This window comes from Pogoniulus pusillus, chromosome 35 (assembly GCF_015220805.1).
Source record: "Pogoniulus pusillus isolate bPogPus1 chromosome 35, bPogPus1.pri, whole genome shotgun sequence".
NCBI lineage: Eukaryota > Metazoa > Chordata > Aves > Piciformes > Lybiidae > Pogoniulus > Pogoniulus pusillus.
In genome coordinates, this window is record NC_087298.1 from 985,740 (window position 1) to 1,004,765 (window position 19,026).

The window sequence follows — 19,026 nt, forward strand, 5'->3', positions numbered from 1 at the left end:
GGGCTGGCACTGGATGGTCTTTGAGGTCCCTTCCAACCCAAGCCATTCTGTGAGCCTATGAAGCCCCAGGCCTCACACCCTGGTGCCCACATCACCACCCGATGCCATCTTCCAGCTGCGCTGTGGCTCAGCCCCTCTCGAGCAGCTGCTGGCAGTGAGCTCTGGCAGCAAGGTGCCCATCACACAGCACAGCATCCTGCTGTGATTGGCTTTCCATTTGCTGCCTTTTAATTTTGTTGACTGCCTCCTTTTTTTCCCCCCTGCAGCAGGAAGAAAGCAGCCTCTGATCTACCTTTGCTGGAGTGCTCAACAACATGCACAGCTTTGTCAGGTTGTCTCTGAGTTGTCATCCTCCCCGAGGCAAGCAGCCACCTCTCCTCCAGCTCCCTCCCTCAAAGCAAGGGGGTTTGTCTCCTGAGAATTCCCTTCCCTTACCCATAGAAAGCAAAGAGTGAGGAGCAGGAACCCCCACCCAGGTCAGTAAGGCAGGAAAACACTGAGGACTCTCTGCCACCACCTGCTCTTGGGTGCTAACAGCTGCAGGAGCCAAGCTGTGCTACCTCCAAGGGACATCAGAGCTGGGGGAGGACTAAGATCATGCAAACTCTGTACCTTCAGAGCTTGAGAGAGAACAAACTCAACAATCAATTCAATAATCAGCTCAGTAATCAATTCGATGCAGGGAGACCTCAGAGCAACCTTCCAGAACCTGAAGGAGCTGCAGGAGAGCTGGAGAGGGACTTTGGAGAAGGGCTAGGAGGGGCAGGCTGAGGGACAATGGCTTTGAGCTGGGAGAGGGGAGAGTGAGAGTGGAGAGGAGGAAGAGATTGTTGAGAGTGAGGGTGGGGAGAGACTGGCACAGGTTGAGGGTGCTGAGACACTGGCACAGGTTGCTCAGGGAGGTTGTGGAGCACAGAAGCACCCAACGTGATCTTCGATCACGTTGGGTGCTTCTGTGCTCCACAACCTCCCTGGAGGAATTGAAGTCCAGGCTGGATGAGGCCTTGAGCAAGCTGTGCTGGTGGGAGCTGTCCCATGGCTTGGCTTGGAAGAGGCCTTGAAGATGATCCAGTTCCAACTGACTCCAGCAGGCAGAGAGGGAGCAAGAAGCACCACCTGCAGCACACCCCAGCAGGGTGTGATGCCAGGCAGCAGCAGCAGCAGAGAAGCCACAGCACAGGGCAGACCCAACCTCAGCACCTCCCTCTCCTTTTTGTGTGTCAGGACATGCTGCCAGGGAGCTGCCACATGCCCTGGGAATCCTGCCCCAGGCACTCTGCCACCACCTCCCACACTGCAGGTGGCAGCGAAAGGGACACCTGGAGCAGAGTGGCAGAAGCATGGAGACATAGAACCATAGAATGGGTTGGGTTGGAAGGGACCTTCCAGGTCACCCAGTTCCAAGCCCCCTGCCATGGGCAGGTACAACTCCCACCAAACCAGGTTGCTCAAGGACCCATCCAGTCTGGCCTTGAACAATTCCAGGCTTGGAGCCTCCACAACTGCAGCAGGATCTCACCTCCCTTTCTTCCTAATGTCTTATCTAACCCAGCTTATTCCAGTGTGGGTCCAGCAGCCCTGGTGCTGTCACTCCATGCCATTCCCACTGCCTCAGGAATACATCTGAGTCATTTCCCCATCCCCAGGGTGCTGCAGTTGTTCCTCTGGGCCAAGAGCTAAGCAGCAGCAGGATTTCATCACTGCTCTGAGGCTCTGCTCAAGTTCCTTCCCCTGCCTGAAGCCTGCATCCATCAGAGTGGGTGCTGTGGACACTCATTCCCAGCACCAGAAGGGGCTGGGACACCTCCCTCCTCTCCTCCTGAGGGCATCCACACCCAAGCACTGCAGCACAGCCTGAGGTCTCCATCCAAGAACCTCATTTTGTGATGGTCTTTGCAGCACAGAGTGGGCTCAGGGCTGGGCTGCCTGGGCCACAGCACCCAGTGCCTGTGCTCAGATGCCAAGGCAGGATGGAGCCTCCTCTCTTCTGTCTCCTCAGCAGGCTCCAGGCTGGCTGTGTGGACACTGTGCCCTGGCAGCTCCCAGGCCACCCTCTTGTGCAGTCTCCCTTTGCCACCCATCTCCAGGACGCAGCAGCCCAGCAGAGCCTCCTCTGCCACCACCTCCCCCCTGGCAGGGCAGAGCAGACACCGACCTGCTGGAAGAGCTCCTCTGGCCACTGCTGCTGCTCTCGTCCGCCTGCAGGGAAACCACAACAGGAAAAGGCTCTTTAGGTGAGGAACGATCAGGACTCCATCGACCCCCTGCCAGCAACAGCCCCCGACCCCCTGCCAGCAACGGCCTCCAACGACCCCCTGCCAGCAACAGCCTCCGACCCCCTGCCAGCAACAGCCTCCAACCCCCTGCCAGCAACGGCCTCCAACGACCCCCTGCCAGCAACAGCCCCCAACCCCCTGCCAGCAATGGCCTCCAACCCCCTGCCAGCAATGGCCTCCAACGACCCCCTGCCAGCAACAGCCTCCAACCCCCTGCCAGCAACAGCCTCCAACCCCCTGCCAGCAACAGCCCCCAACCCCCTGCCAGCAACGGCCTCCAACGACCCCCTGCCAGCAACAGCCCCCAACCCCCTGCCAGCAATGGCCTCCAACGACCCCCTGCCAGCAACAGCCTCCAACCCCCTGCCAGCAGAGCCCCTGCCAACAACAGCCTCCAGCGACCCCCTGCCAGCAACAGCCTCCAACCCCCTGCCAGCAACGGCCTCCAACGATCCCCTGCCAGCAACAGCCCCCAACCCCCTGCCAGCAACAGCCTCCAACGACCCCCTGCCAGCAACAGCCTCCAACCCCCTGCAGCAGAGCCCCTGTCAGCAACAGCCTCCAGCCCCCTGCCAGCAACAGCCCCCAACCCCCTGCCAGCAGAGCCCCTGCCAGCAACAGTCTCCAATCCCCTGCCAGCAGAGCTCCTGCCAGCAACGGCCTCCAATGCCCCCTTGCCAGCAATGTACTCCAACAAACCCCTGCCAGCAACAGCCTCCAAGCCCTTGTCAGCAATGCCCCTGCCAGTAATGCCCTCCAATGTCCCTTGCCAGTAATGCCCTCCAGCAATCCCCTTCCAGCAATGGCCTCCAACCCTCTGCCAGCAATGCCCTCCACACCCTGAGCCAGCAATGCCCTCCACACAGCCTCCTGCTGGCACAGTTGGGCACTGAAGCCCAGGTTCAGAGGAGGCCAAGGCAGGGTGCCAGCTCCAGCCCCGAGGTGACTTTCTGAGCCTCCTGTGAGGGTGCTGGAGGCCTGGAGCAGGCTGCCCAGAGAGGCTGTGCAGTCTCCTGCTCTGGAGAGCTTCCAACCCCCTCAGGCCACTGTGCTCCTGGGCAAGCTGCTGTGGGTGCCCTGCTGGAGCAGGGGCTTGGGCTGGATGAGCTCCAGAGGTCCCTTCCAGCCCTCCTCATGTTGGGATGTGCAGGGGGAAAGCAGGCAGACAGAGCCCAGCTCAGTGCTGTGGCCATGCTGAGGTGGGTGAAGGTGCAGTGCCCACCTTCATCAGCCATTCAGCACCTCCTGGAGCCCCTGCAGGTGGTGGGCAGGGGCTGAGCAGGGAGGATGTTCAACAAGAGCAGGTGCAGGGTCCTGCAGCTGGGGCAGAGCAACCCTCACCACGGGTACAGGCTGGGGAGGAGGTCAGAGAGCAGCCCTGGGGAAAGGGACTTGGGGGGCTGGGGGGTGAGAAGCTGGACACGAGCAGATGGCCCAGAAGGCAAATCCCATCCTGGGCTGCATCCAAAGCAGGGTGGGCAGCAGAGCCAGAGAGGGATTCTGCCACTTTGCTCTGCTCTGCTGAGACCTCACTGCAGTGCTGGGGCCAGTTCTGAGCCCTCATTACAGGAAGGACATGGAGCTGATGGAGCAGGTCCAGAGGAGGCCACGACAACGATCAGAGGTTGGGGCAGCTCTGCCATGAGGACAGGCTGGGGGTGTGCAGCCTGGAGAGGAGGCTCCAGGGGCACCTAACAGCATCCTGCCAGCGCCGGAGGGGGGCTCCAGGAGGGACGGAGAGGAGCTGCTGGCAGAGCTGCAGCGGCGGCGAGAGGGCAATGGGGACAGCGCCAGAGGAGCAGCTTCAGCTCGGGCGTTAGGAACAAGCTCTGGGCCGTGAGGGGGCTGAGCACTGCGCCAGGCTGCCCGCGGAGCCGCCTGCGGCCCCTGCCCTGCCGACCCCCACGGCGAGGCTTGGCGGAGCTGGGCCGGGGGGGGGGTCCCTGCTGGCTGCAGCGGGGCTGGGACCGGACGACCTCTGCAGGTCTCTTCTGGCCTGGGACCATTCGACGACTCTACGACCCCCTCCGAGCCCAGGCGTGCGCCGAGCCCAGCTGCGCGCAGGGACCGCGGGGCGGTGCGGTGCGGTGAGGGTGCGGGCGGGTGCGGGTCAGGTCAGTGCGGGTCGGTGCGGGTGGGTGCAGATTGGGTCGGTGCAGTGAGGGTCGGTGCGGGTGCGGGTCGGGTGGGTGCGGATGGGTGCGGGTCGGGTGGGTGTGGGTGGGTGCGTGTCGGTGCAGTGCGGGGACAGGTCGGGTCGGTGCGGGTGGGTGCGGTGCGGGTGGGTGTGGGTGGGTGTGGGTCGGGTCGGGTCGGTGCGGGTGGGTGCGGGTCGGTGCGGGTGGGTGCGGGTCGGGTCGATGTGGGTGGGGTCGGTGCGGGTGGGTGCGGATCGGGTCGGGTCGGTGCGGGTGGGTGCGGGTCGGGTGGGTGCGGGTGGGTGCGGTGCAGGTGGGGGCGGATCGGGTCGGGGCAGTGAGGGTCGGTGCGAGTGGGTGCAGGTCGGGTCGGGTCGGTGTGGGTGGGTGAGAGTGGGTGCGATGCGGGTGTGTGCGGGTCGGGTCGGGTCCGTGCGGGTGGGTGCGGTGCAGGTGGGGGCGGATCGGGTCGGGGCAGTGAGGGTCGGTGCGGGTGGGTGCGGGGCGGGTGGGAGCGGATCGGGTCGGGTCGGTGTGGATGCAGGTCGGGTGGGTGCGGATCGGGTCGGGTCGGTGCGGATGCAGGTCGGGTCGGTGCGGATGGGTGCGGTGCGGGTGGGTGCGGGTCGGGTCGGGGCAGTGAGGGTCGGTGCGAGTGGGTGAGGGTCGGGTCGGGTCGGTGCCCTCGCACGGCGCAGAGGGCTGAGCCGCGGCGCAGCGCCCCGGCAGGAGCAGGAGCAGGAGCAGGAGGAGGAGGAGGAGGAGGAGGCAGCTCCTCCGCAGCAGGCTGGGGCCGGGCAGCGATTTCCAGCAAAATAAACCCTTTTTTAATTTAAATGCTAATGCAGCGAATTAAAATTTAATAACTGAGGAAATTGAAACGCGGGGCAGGAATATTGGAAATAAATCCAAGCAGAAACAGCTGAAATTAAAAATTCTGGAGAGTGGGAGGATGGCAGCAAAGCTGCCTGACAGCAGCACACTTCCTCCCCCCCTTTTTTTTCCCCCCTTTTTCTTTTTTTCCCCCCTTTAATTCCCCCCCCCCAAGAATGAAGAAAGCAAAAAAATTACTCTCTCTATATCTATCTATTAAATAAATAATAGGGGGGGGGGGGGAATAAAAGCAAACCTCCTGCCTTTGGCTGGCTGTAGGGCAGTAAATGGAGAGTGCTGTGATTTATTGCTCAATTTTCCTGAGGGAAAAGAAAAGGCAAAAGAAAAAAAACATAAAAAAAAAAAAAAGGCTTTCTTTCATGCTGAAATATTTCATAAATTTCAAGCCAGCATCAATTCTTAATTTAAAAGTTATGGAGGTCACATTTAGTGCAGTGGTGCAATTCTGGGAGCTGAAAGGAAGAGCAAGCAAAAAAAAACCCACCCAAAATCCTGCTTTCATTGCAGTGGTTGTGGTGGGTTTTTTTTTTTTTTTGGAGGGGGGAGGGTTGTGGGGTTTTTTTTTTTGCTTTTCCCCTCATTCTGAGTGTGAAATTTTGTTTAAAGAGATTCTCCCAAAGCAGAACACACAGCCTGGCTTCTGGAGGTTACAGAAATCCACTGGAAGCAAAGAGGTAAGGATCTAGTTCTGCTCAGCTGAGACATCAAAGCCTGCCTCCAGTTCGGGTCTGCTGAGTGCTGGCTGCAGCCAGAGCAGTGTGGGCAGAGGGCAGGAGAGGGGATCCTGCCCCTTGGCTCTGCCCTGCTCAGACCTCACATCCAATCCTGCCTCCAGTTCTGGTCTCCACAGCTGAGTGCTGGCTGCAGCCAGAGCAGAGTGGGCAGGGGGCAGGAGAGGGGATCCTGCCCCTTGGCTCTGCCCTGCTCAGACCTCACATCCAATCCTGCCTCCAGTTCTGGTCTCCACAGCTGAGTGCTGGCTGCAGCCAGAGCAGAGTGGGCAGGGGGCAGGAGAGGGGATCCTGCCCCTTGGCTCTGCCCTGCTCAGACCTCACATCCAATCCTGCCTCCAGTTCTGGTCTCCACAGCTGAGTGCTGGCTGCAGCCAGAGCAGTGTGGGCAGAGGGCAGGAGAGGGGATTGTGCCCCTGGGCTCTGCTCTGCTCAGACCTCACCTCCAATCCTGCCTCCAGCTCTGCTGTCCCCAGCAGAAGGACACAGAGCTGTGGGGTGAGGCCAGAGGAGGCCACAAAGATGCTGCCAGGGCTGCAGCAGCTCTGCTGTGAGCACAGGCTGAGGGAGCTGGGGGGGTGCAGCCTGGGGAGGAGAAGGCTCCTGGGGCACCTCAGAGCTGCTGCCAGTGCCTGAAGGGATCCTGCAGGAAGGCTGCAGAGAGACTTTGGCTGAGGGTGTCTGAGCCAGGCCAGGGAGGAACCACAGAAACATCCAGATTGGAACAGACCCTCAAGATCAATGGTTTGGAGCTGAGGCAGGGCAGGGTTAGAGTGGAGCTGAGGAAGAAGTTCTTCAGTGTGAAGGTGGTGAGAGCCTGGCCCAGGCTGCCCAGGGAGGCTGTGGCTGCCTCCTGCCTGGGGGTGTTCAAGGCCAGGTGGGATGAGACCTTGAGCAGCTGAGTCTAGCTGGGAGCTGTCCCTGACCACGGCATGGGGCTGCAGGAGATGAGCTCTGAGGTCCCTCCCAGCCTGAGCCATTCTCTGGCCCTGTGACTCTGTGATTCCTCCAGAACAAGGCACTTTCCAGTCTGCACTGTCCCTAGCAGACACTTTCAAGCATTATTTCTTATTTATTATTAATATTCTCAGCCACTTGAGGAACTTCTCTCAAAAAATCCCTGCTGGGCAAAGCCAGGAGGGAGGAGGTGCCACCCTTGGGCTAGGTTGGACTGGATGACCTTGGAGGTCTCTCCCAACCTGGTTGATTCTATGACTCTATGATTCTCATTGCTTCTGTTAGACCTCCCATCTCTTGAGAGCACTGGTATCTTCATTTGTTCCACAGCTGCTCAGCACCAGAAAGGATCCCACAGCACCCAGAGCTGGCAGCAAGCCCTCAGGAATCAAGGATTTGTCCTGCTCACAGAAGGGGGAAAAGAGAGGGGAAAACAAGGAGGAATAATAATACTAAAAGGAAGGCAGCAGCACTGCCAGGCTCGTGGGCTCTGCAGCTGGGAGTCTGTCAGAGCTTCAGGGCATTTCCTACAGGACTGTATCTGAGTGTGCAACAAAAAAGAGAAGAATGAAAAAGGAACCTGGAGGCAGGGCCTGAGCTGCAGCTCTCCTCTGCTGCTCTGCACTGGGGCAGAGGAGGCCACCGAGGTGATCAGAGGCAGGAGAAGCTCCCTGTGGGGACAGGCTGGGAGGGTTGGGGCTGTGCAGGCTGCACAAGAGAAGGCTGCAGGGAGAGCTCAGAGCTGCATTTCAGTATCTGCAGGGGAGCTGCAGGCAGGCTGGGGAGGGACTGTTCAGAAGGGGCTGTGGGTCAGGCTGAGGGCAGTGGTTTGGAAGTGCAGCAGGGCAGGGTTAGGTTGGACATGAGGAGGGAGTTGTGCACAGTGAGGGTGGGGAGAGACTGGCACAGGTTGCCCAGGAGGTGGCTGAGGTCCAGTCCCTGCAGACATTCAAGATCAGCCTGGATGTGTCCCTGGGCAGCCTGCTCTAGCTGGAGGTGTCCCTGTGCCTGCAGCAGGGTTGGACACGATGCCCTTGGAGGCTCTCTGCCAGCCTGTGAAATGCCCTTTGGCACAGGCTGTGCAGGGCTGGTGCTGCCAGCAGGCAGCAGGTGAGTGTCCTGCTGCCCAGGTTCAGTCCTGGGCACACACAGCTGGGAGCCCCTGCTGGGATTTCCTCCCAGCCACCCCAGCTCTTAGGCTCAGGCTCCTGAGCTTTCCTCACCCTTTGCCCCTTTTCCTAGCTCCATGTTTCTTTCCCTCCCCCATTCTGGGTCCCTCTCCTGCCTGATTTCCTCTTTACTTCACGGGTTGGGTGATTGTTCTTTTGCCTTGAGCAGTTTGTGAGCTCATCCCCCCAGCACACTGCACAAGACCTGCCTGAGGAGCAGCAACAGGGAGGTGCTGCAGCATGGCCTCACCAGGGCCAGGGAGCTCCTTTCTTCTGCAAGAAAGCAAAGCAGGGGGAGGGGAACTGTAGGAGGTCAGAGCAGCTCCCAGCCCAGATGGCTTCACACAGCCAAAATGCTTTTGGAGAAGTAAGAAAGAAGTTCTGGAGGAAACTCCACACCCACCGCTGGACACAGCTGGCTGTGAGCTGTCTGCAGGCCAGGGCTGACTCCCTTGGACCTCAGCAGCCAAACTAAGCCTGGATCACACAACTCCTTAGGTTGCAAAAGCCTTTCAAGGTCCTCGAGTCCAATCATCAGTTTCACACTGCCAAGTCCTTGACCAAACCAAAGCCCTCAGCACAACATCCCAGCACTGTGGATTGCTGTGGCTGTAGAGGACCACCAGCATCAGCCAGTCCAACCTTCATCCCAGCAGCCTTCATCACCAGACCACAGCCTCAAGCACCACAGCCACTCTACTTTTGAACACCTCCAGGGATGGCAACTCCAGCACCTCCCTGGGCAGCCTGTGCCAGTGCCTGACCACCTGCTCAGGAGAGAACTTCCTCCCAGCAGCCAACCCAAACCTCCCCTGATGCACCTTGAGGCCATTTCCTCTTGTCCCAGCATTAGTAACTGAGGAGGAGAGGCCAGCTCCAGCCTCACTGCAACCTCCCTTTAGGTAGTTGCAGAGGGCAATAAGGTCCCCTCTCAGCCTCCTCTTCTCCAGACTGAACACCCCCAGCTCCCTCAGCTGCTCCTCACAGCTCATGTTTGCCAGAGCTCTCCCCAGCCTCGCTGCCCTTCTCTGCCCTGCTCCAGCACCTCAATGTGTACCTCCTCCTGTGCTGTGGTGACCCAAACTGGGCACAGCACTCGAGGTGTGGGCTCACCAGTGCTGAGTACAGGGGCATAAGCATCTCCCAGCTCCTGCTGCTCACACCTGGCTGCTGGGAGGTTCCAGGATGCTGACCTGACCTCAGGTGCCATTAGAACACACCTGCACACACTGCTCCCATTGCCAAGCAGGCAATGAACAGCCACAGGCCCTGTGCCAGGCATTTGTCTTGGTTCCAGACTCTCCAGGAACAGCTCTGTCAGGTTCAGCACCTGGGCAGTGCCAAGCACAGCCAGTCCCAGCCTCTCCTAAGGCTGCAAGGTGACTAAACCAGAATTTAGTGGCTTCTGCACCACCCAAGCCCAGGGCATGTCCAGCCACACAGCGTGTGGGAGGGAAAAGGCCTTCTGAAGAGTGCTGTGATGTTCTGCTCACACTTGGCACAGTGAGCACCACCCTGAGCTGAACACAAGGCTCAGCCATGGCTGCCTGAGCTGACCTGTGTGAGCTCCTGAGCTCCCCAGAGGAACAGGCAGGGCCACTGCAGTGTGATGCTCATGGCCCTGTCAGGTGGCTCCACTGCTTAGGTACAGCTTCACAGCTTCACAGGATGCTTTCAGCTGGAAAAGACCTTCAAGATCATCCAGTGCCAAGCCCTGCCATGGGCAGGGACACCTCCTGGCAGCACAGCTTGCTTAAGGCCTCATCCAGCCTGGACTTCAACACCTCCAGGGAGGCTGTGGAGCACAGAAGCACCCAACGTGATCTTTGATCACGTTGGGTGCTTCTGTGCTCCACAGCCTCCCTGGGCAACCTGTGCCAGTGTCTCAGCACCCTCAACCTGTGCCAGGGTCTCACCACCCTCAACCTGTGCCAGTCTCTCCCCACCCTCACTCTCAACAATCTCTTCCTCCTCTCCACTCTCACTCTCCCCTCTCCCAGCTCAAAGCCATTGTCCCCCACCCTACCACTCCCAGCCCTTCTCCAAAGTCCCTCCCCAGCTCTTCCTGCAGCCCCTTCAGGCACTGCAAGGCTGCTCTGAGGTCTCCCCAGGGAGCTCATATCACAAAGCAAATGGCCAAAAGAACCTTGGCACCCAAGTCACACAGGCTGTGGTGGATGTCTTTGGTGCAGGGCTGGGTGCCAGCCCTCACTGTGCTGCCAAAAGAACCCAGGACACCCTGGGCAACTTCCACCTCTAGAGTGGAGCATCTCCTGTGAGGCCAGGCTGAGGGAGCTGGGGCTGGGAGCTGGCAGCAGAGCAGCCTGAGGGCTACCCTCAGTGCTGTGCTAAAGATGTGCAGGGCAGTGTGGGCAGGATACAGCCAGGCTCTGCCCAGGGGTGGCCAAGGGCAGCACAAGGGGCACTGGGGACAAGCTGGAGCAGAGGAGATGCCAGGGGAACAGGAGGGGAAACTTTGTTAGTGTGAGGGTGCTGGAGCCTGGAGCAGGCTGCCCAGAGAGGCTGTGGAGTCTCCTGCTCTGAAGAACCTCCAAGCCCACCTGGATGTGTTCCTGTGTGCCCTGCCCTGGGTGCCCCTGCTCTGGCAGAGGGTTGGACTGGATGATCTTCAGGGTCCCTTCCAACTGGAACCATTCTGTGCTGGTATGAATCTCTGAATCACAGAATGAAAGGGGTTGGAAGGGACCTCTGGAGATCCCCCAGTCCAACCCCCCTGCCAAGGCAAGGGTCACACAGGAAAACATTCAGGCAGGTTCTGAGTGTCCCCAGGGATGGAGACTCCACCACCTCTCTGGACAGCCTGTTCCAGTGCTCCACCACCCTCAAATTGAAGAAGTTCCTCCTCATGTTCAGGTGGAACTTCCTCTGCTCAGGTTTGTGCCCTTTGCCCCTTGTGCTGTCCCTGGGCACCACTGAACAAAGCCTGGCCCCATCCTCCTGACCACCCTCCCTCGAAGTACTGATCAGCCTCGATCAAATCCCTCCCCAGGCTGCTCTTTCCCAGGCCAAATTCTGTCTTTCTGCTTTAGGTGCTGCAGGGCCCTCAGCAGCCCTGCACCCCTGGGCTGGGTTGAGGCTAACTGGACTATTTTAATGAGAGCAATTCGATTCTGGGCTGTGAGGAGGGAGCAGAGGTGATGGTTGCTGCACTCGCAGGCGCCCGAGAACAGCAGCACCAAGGCAGGGAACAGTGTCTGAGTGGCTCTGCCACAGTGGGTGCCTGTGCAACACAACTGATCCTGCTCCTCACCCCCCTCCAAGCTCACCCTGCGCCTAAGGCAGACTCTGGGGTGAGGCAGAGAGGTGGGAAGCAGGTGGAAGGGTGGTGGGGAGCCCCTCCTGGGCACTCTGGCTTCTGGCAGGGAGTTGTGTTTCTGTGCCACCTTTAACTTGTGTACTGCTGCCTAGAGCTGCAAATGCTGCCAAGTGTCAGAGAGTCACAGGATCAGGCAGGGTTGGAAGGGAGCACAAGGAGCAGCCAGTTCCAACCCCCCTGCCATGCCCAGGGACACCCTACCCTAGAGCAGGCTGCACACAGCCTCAGCCAGCCTGGCCTCAAACACCTCCAGCCATGGGGCCTCAACCACCTCCCTGGGCAACCCATTCCAGCCTCTCACCACTCTCCTGCTCAACAACTTCCTCCTCACCTCCAGCTTTGCTCCATAAGCTGCTTGTGCACTGTGCTGAGCTGTGAATATAAAGCTTCAGTCCCTTACTTCCAGCTGAGTCTAGTCTGGATGATTTCATGAGTGGGGGGCAGGTAACTCCCAAACCATCACAACCCCCCAGCAGTGTACCCTACAACTGAACCCAGTGGCCTCACCCCAGAGCAGCAGAGCAGCAGAGTCTGCACCCCCACTGGCAGCAGCTGCTGGCATTTAGTGCCTGAGTCTGTCACCTCCCATCACCTACAGTGCAAAAGATGAGTCCCTAAAGCTGCTTCCCTGCAGACTGGGACCTTTCAGGTAGATTTGTTAAGCTGAGGCTAATAAATACCTCTGCCTTTAAACTGCAGGTGAGCAGAGTGTGGGTCCTGGCTGTGAGCTGCAGCCCTCAGGTGGGAAGCAAGAAGTAACCCAGGAGATAAACAAAAGATGTCTCAGTCAGCATCTTCCAAGTGCCACAAAGGAGGAGCCCCAGCAGATGGAGAACTGACCCAAGGAATCCTCCTTTATGGACTGGGACACCCCCCAGCACCTCAGCAAGGCCCACCCCTGGTAGCTGAGGCTGGGGAAGGTGCTGGGGTGAGCTTCCTGCCTGCCCCCTGACAGCAGCACTAAAAGCAGCTGTTCACATCACCTGGGTTTGCATCCCTGTAAGCCATGCTCAGACCTGCCCCACAGGCACCATGCCCAGCACAGGGGTGCCAGGACCCCCCCACCTTTGCCACTGCCAAAGAGCTTCCCAAGGGGAAAATGGCTTTAAATCTGCAGGGGAGCTGCAGGCAGGCTGGGCAGGGGCTGTTCAGAAGGGCCTGTGGGGGTGGGCTGAGGGCAGTGGTTTGGAAGTGCAGCAGGGCAGGGTTAGGTTGGACATCAGGAGGGAGCTGTGCCCAGGGAGGGTGAGGAGAGATTGGCACAAGGAGGTGGCTGAGACCCATCCCTGGAGACATTCAGTATGAGACCTGCTGAGGCCCTGTGCAGCCTGCCCTGGCTGGAGGTGTCCCTGCTGCCTGCAGGAGGGTTGGACACGATGCCTTGGAGGGTCCCTTCCAGCCTGATGCAGCCTGTGAAGCTGTGGCAAATGTCAGCCCCAAGAACGAAGCTCAGGCAAGGAGAGAAGCAGCTGAGGCAGGTCTCACACAGGAGCTGCTCTGCCTCTGCTGCCTGCTGATGTCAGAGCCACAGAAGATGCAGGGAGGGCTTCACTTCTCTATTGCCTTTCCTCTCAAACAAAGCAAGACAGTGGCAGGTCCATCTTGGATCTGCATTGCACAGCAAAAGCAAAGAAGGGCAGAAGCAGCTCCTGGCAGAGCAAACATCTGCAGGGCACAAGCAGCCAGAGACATGCTCATGGCCTGGGGTTCAGAGCTTTGCTTCCTCCTGCCAGGAGAGCAGGAATCAGAGAATGGCTCAGGTTGGAAGGGACCTCAGAGATCATCTACTGCAACCCCTTGGACAGGGCCAGGGACATCTCTTAGCTGGGCTCAGCTGCCCAAGGCCCCATCCAGCCTGGCCTTCAACACCCCCAGGCAGGAGGCAGCCACAGCCTCCCTGGGCAGCCTGGGCCAGGCTCTCACCACCCTCACACTCAACAACTTCTTCCTCAGCTCCACTCTAACCCTGCTCTGCCTCAGCTCCAAACCATTCCCCCTTGGCCTGGCTCAGACACCCTCAGCTGAAGTCTCTCTGCAGCCTTCCTGCAGGATCCCTCCAGGCACTGGCAGCAGCTCTGAGGTGCCCCTGGAGCCTTCTCCTCCCCAGGCTGCACCCCCCCAGCTCCCTCAGCCTGTGCTCACAGCAGAGCTGCTCCAGCCCTGCCAGCATCTTTGTGGCCTCCTCTGGCCTCACTCCACAGCTCTGTGTCCTGCTGCTGCTGGGGACAGCAGAGCTGGAGGCAGGACTGGAGGTGAGGTCTGAGCAGAGCAGAGCCCAGGGGCACAATCCCCTCTCCTGCCCTCTGCCCACACTGCTCTGGCTGCAGCCAGCACTCAGCTGCCTGCTGGGCTGCAGGAGGCACTGCTGGCTCCTGGGCAGCTGCTCAGCACCCAGGGCAGCTCTGGGTATCAGCCAGTGCATTCCCAACGAAAAGCAGGGAGCAACACTGAGCTGGCAAGACCTATGCCTGGGCCCTTCCCAGGGGCAGGACATCCCCTGAGCAAAACACAATGATCCCCAGTGCTGCTCACTGCTGTGGCTTGTCCCATCCTCATTCTTTGTGCCTGATGAATTTTCCATCAGGGAAGGAGTTCCCTGGGCTGGAGGAATGTGCTGCCTATTTCCTCAGCTGCAGCTTCCCCTCAAGGAACAATCCAAATAATAACAGAGAAAAAATATCTGCCAGGAGAAAATCTGAGCTCTGCCCAAGGCATCTCCTCTGAGCTGAGCCCCACGAGTCCCCTGTCCCCCTGCACCCACCACAGGTCCCCAGGCACCCCCTGGTCTGACTCTGGGGCAAACCCATCAAGCTGTGGGGAAGCTTTAAAAAGCCAATCCTCATAGCAGAGCTTCTCCAGCCTCTGAGCACCTCCATGGCCTCCTCTGGACCCTCTCCAGCAGCTCCAGGTCCTTCTTGTGCTGGGTTCCCAGAGCTGGAGGCAGTGCTGCAGGTGAGGGCTGAGCAGAGCAGATTGGAGGGGCAGAATCCCCTCCCTGTGCTGCTGCTCTGCCTGCTCTGCCTGCAGCCAGCACACAGCTGGCTCTGGGCTGCCAGGGACCAGTGCTGGCTGCTGGGCACTTGGACACCAACTGACACCCCCAAGGCCTTCTCCTGCAGGCTGCTCTCAGCCACTCCTCACCCAGCCTGGATTTGTGCTTGGGATTGCCCTGCCCCAGCTGCAGGACCTTGCACTTGGCCTTGCTGAGCTTCACAATTTGGCCTGGGCCAACCTGCTCAGTCTCACTGCAGTCACTCCTCACCTGCTGCTTATCCTCCTCCAGGTTTATTAAGTCCAAGGAACAACCTGGGAGTGCTGCTGGCATCCTCCCCAGCCCCAGCTGCCTCCTCAACTCCAAACTCCAAATTGCTGTGTAGTCTGGAGCAGAGAAGGCTCCCAGGAGACCTTCTTGTGGCCTTCCAGGATCTGAAGGGGGCTACAAAAAAGCTGGGGAAGGACTTCTCAGGATATCAGGGAGTGGCAGGAGTGGGGGGAATGGAGCAAAGCTGGAGGTGGAGAGAGTGAGGCTGGAGGTGAGGAGGAAGTTGTTGAGCAGGAGAGTGGTGAGAGGCTGGAATGGGTTGCCCAGGGAGGTGGTTGAGGCCCCATGGCTGGAGGTGTTTGAGGCCAGGCTGGCTGAGGCTGTGTGCAGCCTGCTCTAGGGTAGGGTGTCCCTGGGCATGGCAGGGGGGTTGGAACTGCCTGCTCCTTGTGGTCCCTTCCAACCCTGCCTGATTCTGTGATTCTATGATTCTAAATTCTGCTGAAAATGTCAGACTCAGAAGGTTGAATTCCTGCTGGAAAAGGCACTCTCTGGGTTGTGCTGCCCAGGAGAGCAGCCCTGAGCACACCAACAGCAGCAGGGCAGTGAAAACCACTGTGGAGAAGCCACCAGCACCATTCCCTCCTGCTCTGGCAGGGCTGAGGTTGTGTCAGCAGCCCCTGGCTTTGGCTCCCGCTCCATCAGACACTCACAGCCGTGTTTAAGGGCTGTGAGCAGCTGCCATGGAGTCGAGGGAACATTCAGAGGAGGAATGTTATGAACTTGCTGAAAAGTCCTGGCAGAATCCCTGCTTTGAATTTCAATTCTCCTCCCGTGGCAGCCAGGGGAAATTCAAGTCACAGAAGGAGACAGCAGCAGCAAGGCGAAGAAAGGGAACAGACAATAACCAAACCTGCAAAGGCTCCAACAGGGGATGGGAAATCAGAGTCAGAGAAGGGCTTGGGACAGAAGGGACCTCAAAGCTCATCCAGTGCCATGGGCAGGGACAACTCCCACCAGCACAGCCTGCTCAAGGCTTCATCCAGCCTGGACTTCAGCACCTCCAGGGAGGTTGTGGAGCACAGAAGCACCCAACGTGATCTTTGATCACGTTGGGTGCTTCTGTGCTCCACAACCTCCCTGAGCAACCTGTGCCAGTGTCTCCCCACCCTCAACCTGTGCCAGTGTCTCCCCACCCTCACTCTCAACAATCTCTTCCTCCTCTCCACTCTCACTCTCCCCTCTCCCAGCTCAAAGCCATTGTCCCTCAGCCTGCCACTCCCAGCCCTGCTCCAAAGTCCCTCCCCAGCTCTCCTGCAGCCCCTTCAGCCACTGGAAGCTGCTCTGAGCTCTCCCTGCAGCCTTCTGTTCTCTCCAGGCTGCACAGCCCCAACTCTCCCAGCCTGTGCCCACAGCAGAGCTTCTCCAGCCCTGTGAGCATCTTGGTGGCCTCCTCTGGACCCTCTGCAGCAGCTCCAGGTCCTTCTTGTGCTGGGTTCCCAGAGCTGGAGGCAGTGCTGCAGGTGAGGGCTGAGCAGAGCAGATTGGAGGGGCAGAATCCCCTCCCTGTGCTGCTGCTCTGCCTGCTCTGCCTGCAGCCAGCACACAGCTGGCTCTGGGCTGCCAGGGACCAGTGCTGGCTGCTGGGCACTTGGGCACCAACTGACACCCCCAAGGCCTTCTCCAGACCTTTGAACAAGACTCACCAAAACTCAGTCCATGTGACTCCTGCAGGAAGGTTGCTCTGAGGTCTCCCTGCATTGAATTGATTACTGAGCTGATTATTGAATTGATTATTGAGTTTCTTCTCTCTCAAGCTCTGAAGGTACAGAGTTTGCATGATCTTAGTACCCCCCAGCTCTGATGCCCCAAGTAGCACAGCTGTTAGCACCCAGGAGGAGGTGGTGGCAGAGAGTCCCCTTCAGGCACTGGAAGGCTGCTCTGAGGTCTTCCCTGGAGCCTTCTCTTCTCCAGTCTGAACAGCCCCAACTCTCCTAACCTGTCCCCACAGCCCTCTGAGCATCTTTGTGGCCCTCCTCACTACAAGCCCTTGTAAAATGTCCCTCCCCAGCTTCCTGTGGTCCCCTTCAGCTCCTCCAACCCTCACAAACCTTTCCTTCATTTTTTTTCCCCTCTCCCCAAAGAATCATGAACTGGAAATTGCTGAATTAAATCAGTGCTGGCTTTAAAGAGTTACTCCTTGATTCTAAGCAACCAAAAAGTAATCACAATATTTTTTCCATCTCCTGGTGCTCAGCACTCTCCTCACTGCCTCCTTCAGCAGCAAACTAATCAAAGGGAGGCTGAGGAGGAGCAGAGGCTCTGCTGATTGTGCCTCACCTCTGCTGTTGTAAGGCTGAGAAACAAGAGTGGCCTGGCAGAGCAAGAGCAGTGCCTGCATGCAGCAGCTGTGCACAGCTGGGATGAGTTTCCCAGCTAAAGAAACAGCTGGAAATGGTTTTTTTTAAGGAGAATCAATGTATATGGAATGAAACCTTGGAGGGGGGAAGAGGAAGGAGTAGATGATTATTTGGTACTTGTGAGAACGAACATGACAGAGGGAGGAGGAGGCATTTGAACCTCCCCTCCCCCCTTTCTCCAGCTTTTCATTTCACAGGAAATCAGGTTTGGCAGAACAGCAATTCCCTCTGCAGGCTCCTGCCCAAGCTGGCCACAGGACCTGAAGGGCCAAGGGAGGAGCAAATGAAGTGGGATGGTTCAGACAGGGACAGGGAGTCCCCCAGGGCCTTGCTGCAGGGCCCATCCTGCTCAGGTGCTGGGGAGCAGGCACAGGTCCAGGCTCTGCCCAGGCTGCCCTCTTCAAAGTGCTGTGAGAGCTTCCCAAGAGAAGAGGAGGCTGAGGGCAGAGCTCATTGCTGCCTGCAGCTGCCTGCAGGGAGGCTGTAGCCAGGTGGGGTTGGGCTCTGCTGCCAGGCACCCAGCAACAGAAGAAGGGGACACAGCCTCAAGCTGTGCCAGGGCAGGTCTAGGCTGGATGTTGTTAGGAAGTTGTTGTCAGAGAGAGTGATTGGCATTGGAATGGGCTGCCCAGGGAGGTGGTGGAGTCTGTGTGGCTGGAGGTGTTGGAGCCAAGCCTGGCTGGGGCACTTAGTGCCATGGTCTGGTTGGTTGGACAGGGCTGGGTGCTAGGTTGGGCTGGAGGAGCTTGGAGCTCTCCTCCAACCTGGCTGATTCTATGACAAGCTATGCTTACCCCAGCAGGGCACACCAGGAGCCTGCCACCTGCAGAGGTCCAGCCCTGCCCCACTGGAGGTCACAGAAAACAGCAGGGTGAGGTAGGAAGGGACCTCTGGAGATCACAGAATCATAGAATCAGTCAGGGTTAGGAAGGGACCACAAGGATCAGCCAGTGCCAACTCCCTGCCATGGGCTGGGACACCTCCCACCAGCACAGGTCACTCAAGGCTTCATCCAGCCTGGTCCTGAACACCTTCAGGGAGGTTGTGGAGCACAGAAGCACCCAACGTGATCAAAGATCACGTTGGGTGCTTCTGTGCTCCACAACCTCCCTGGGAAACCTGTGCCAGGGTCTCACCACCCTCAACCTGTGCCAGTGTCTCACCAGCCTCACTGCAAACAACTTCTTCCTAACATCCACTTCCAATCTCCCCTCTGCCACTTCAGACCCATTCCTCCTCCTCCTCTCATTCCCAGACCTTGTCAATAGTCCCTCCCCAGCCCTCCTGCAGCCCCCTTCAGATCCTGCAAGGCCACTCCAAGGTCTCCTCAAAGCCTTCTCTTCTCCAGGCTGCAAAGCTCCAACTCTCTCAGCCTGTGCTCAGAGCAGAGCTGCTGCAGCCCTCTCAGCATCTTGGTGGCCTCCTCTGGACTGGCTCCAACACTTCCATGTCCTGCTTGTGCTGGGGGCTGCAGAACTGCACAGAGGACTCCAGGTGGTGTCTGAGGAGAGCAGAGCCAAGGGGCAGAATTCAGCCCAAGCCCCTGCTCCAGCAGGGCACCCACAGCAGCTTGCCCAGCAGCACAATGGCCAGGGGGGGTTTGGAAGCTCTCCAGAGCAGGAGACTCCAAAACCTCTCTGGGCAGCCTGCTCCAGGCCTCCAGCACCCTCACACCAAACAACTTTCTCCTCCTGCTCAGATGCAACCTCCTGGGTTGCAGTTTGTGCATTCCTCTTGTGCAGGGCATTTAGCAAAGAGAAGATATTCTCAGGCAGAAAATCCCTATCTAGAACTACAAAATACACAATCAGCTACAGACAGCAGGAAGAAGGTGTCAGGAAC

At 58.7% G+C, this 19,026-nt stretch overlaps 1 protein-coding gene across 9 annotated transcripts in view; it reads right to left on the reverse strand.

The window, feature by feature from the left end:
- The window catches only part of ZNF618 (zinc finger protein 618), a 188,162-nt gene that overhangs the window by 94,116 nt on the left and 75,020 nt on the right, over positions 1 to 19,026 (reverse strand). For all 9 annotated transcript variants that reach the window (XM_064171074.1, XM_064171072.1, XM_064171069.1 and 6 more), the window contains exon 3: positions 2,156 to 2,199. In XM_064171074.1, the coding sequence (XP_064027144.1) occupies positions 2,156 to 2,199 (44 nt within the window). The remainder of the gene's footprint in view (positions 1 to 2,155; positions 2,200 to 19,026) is intronic.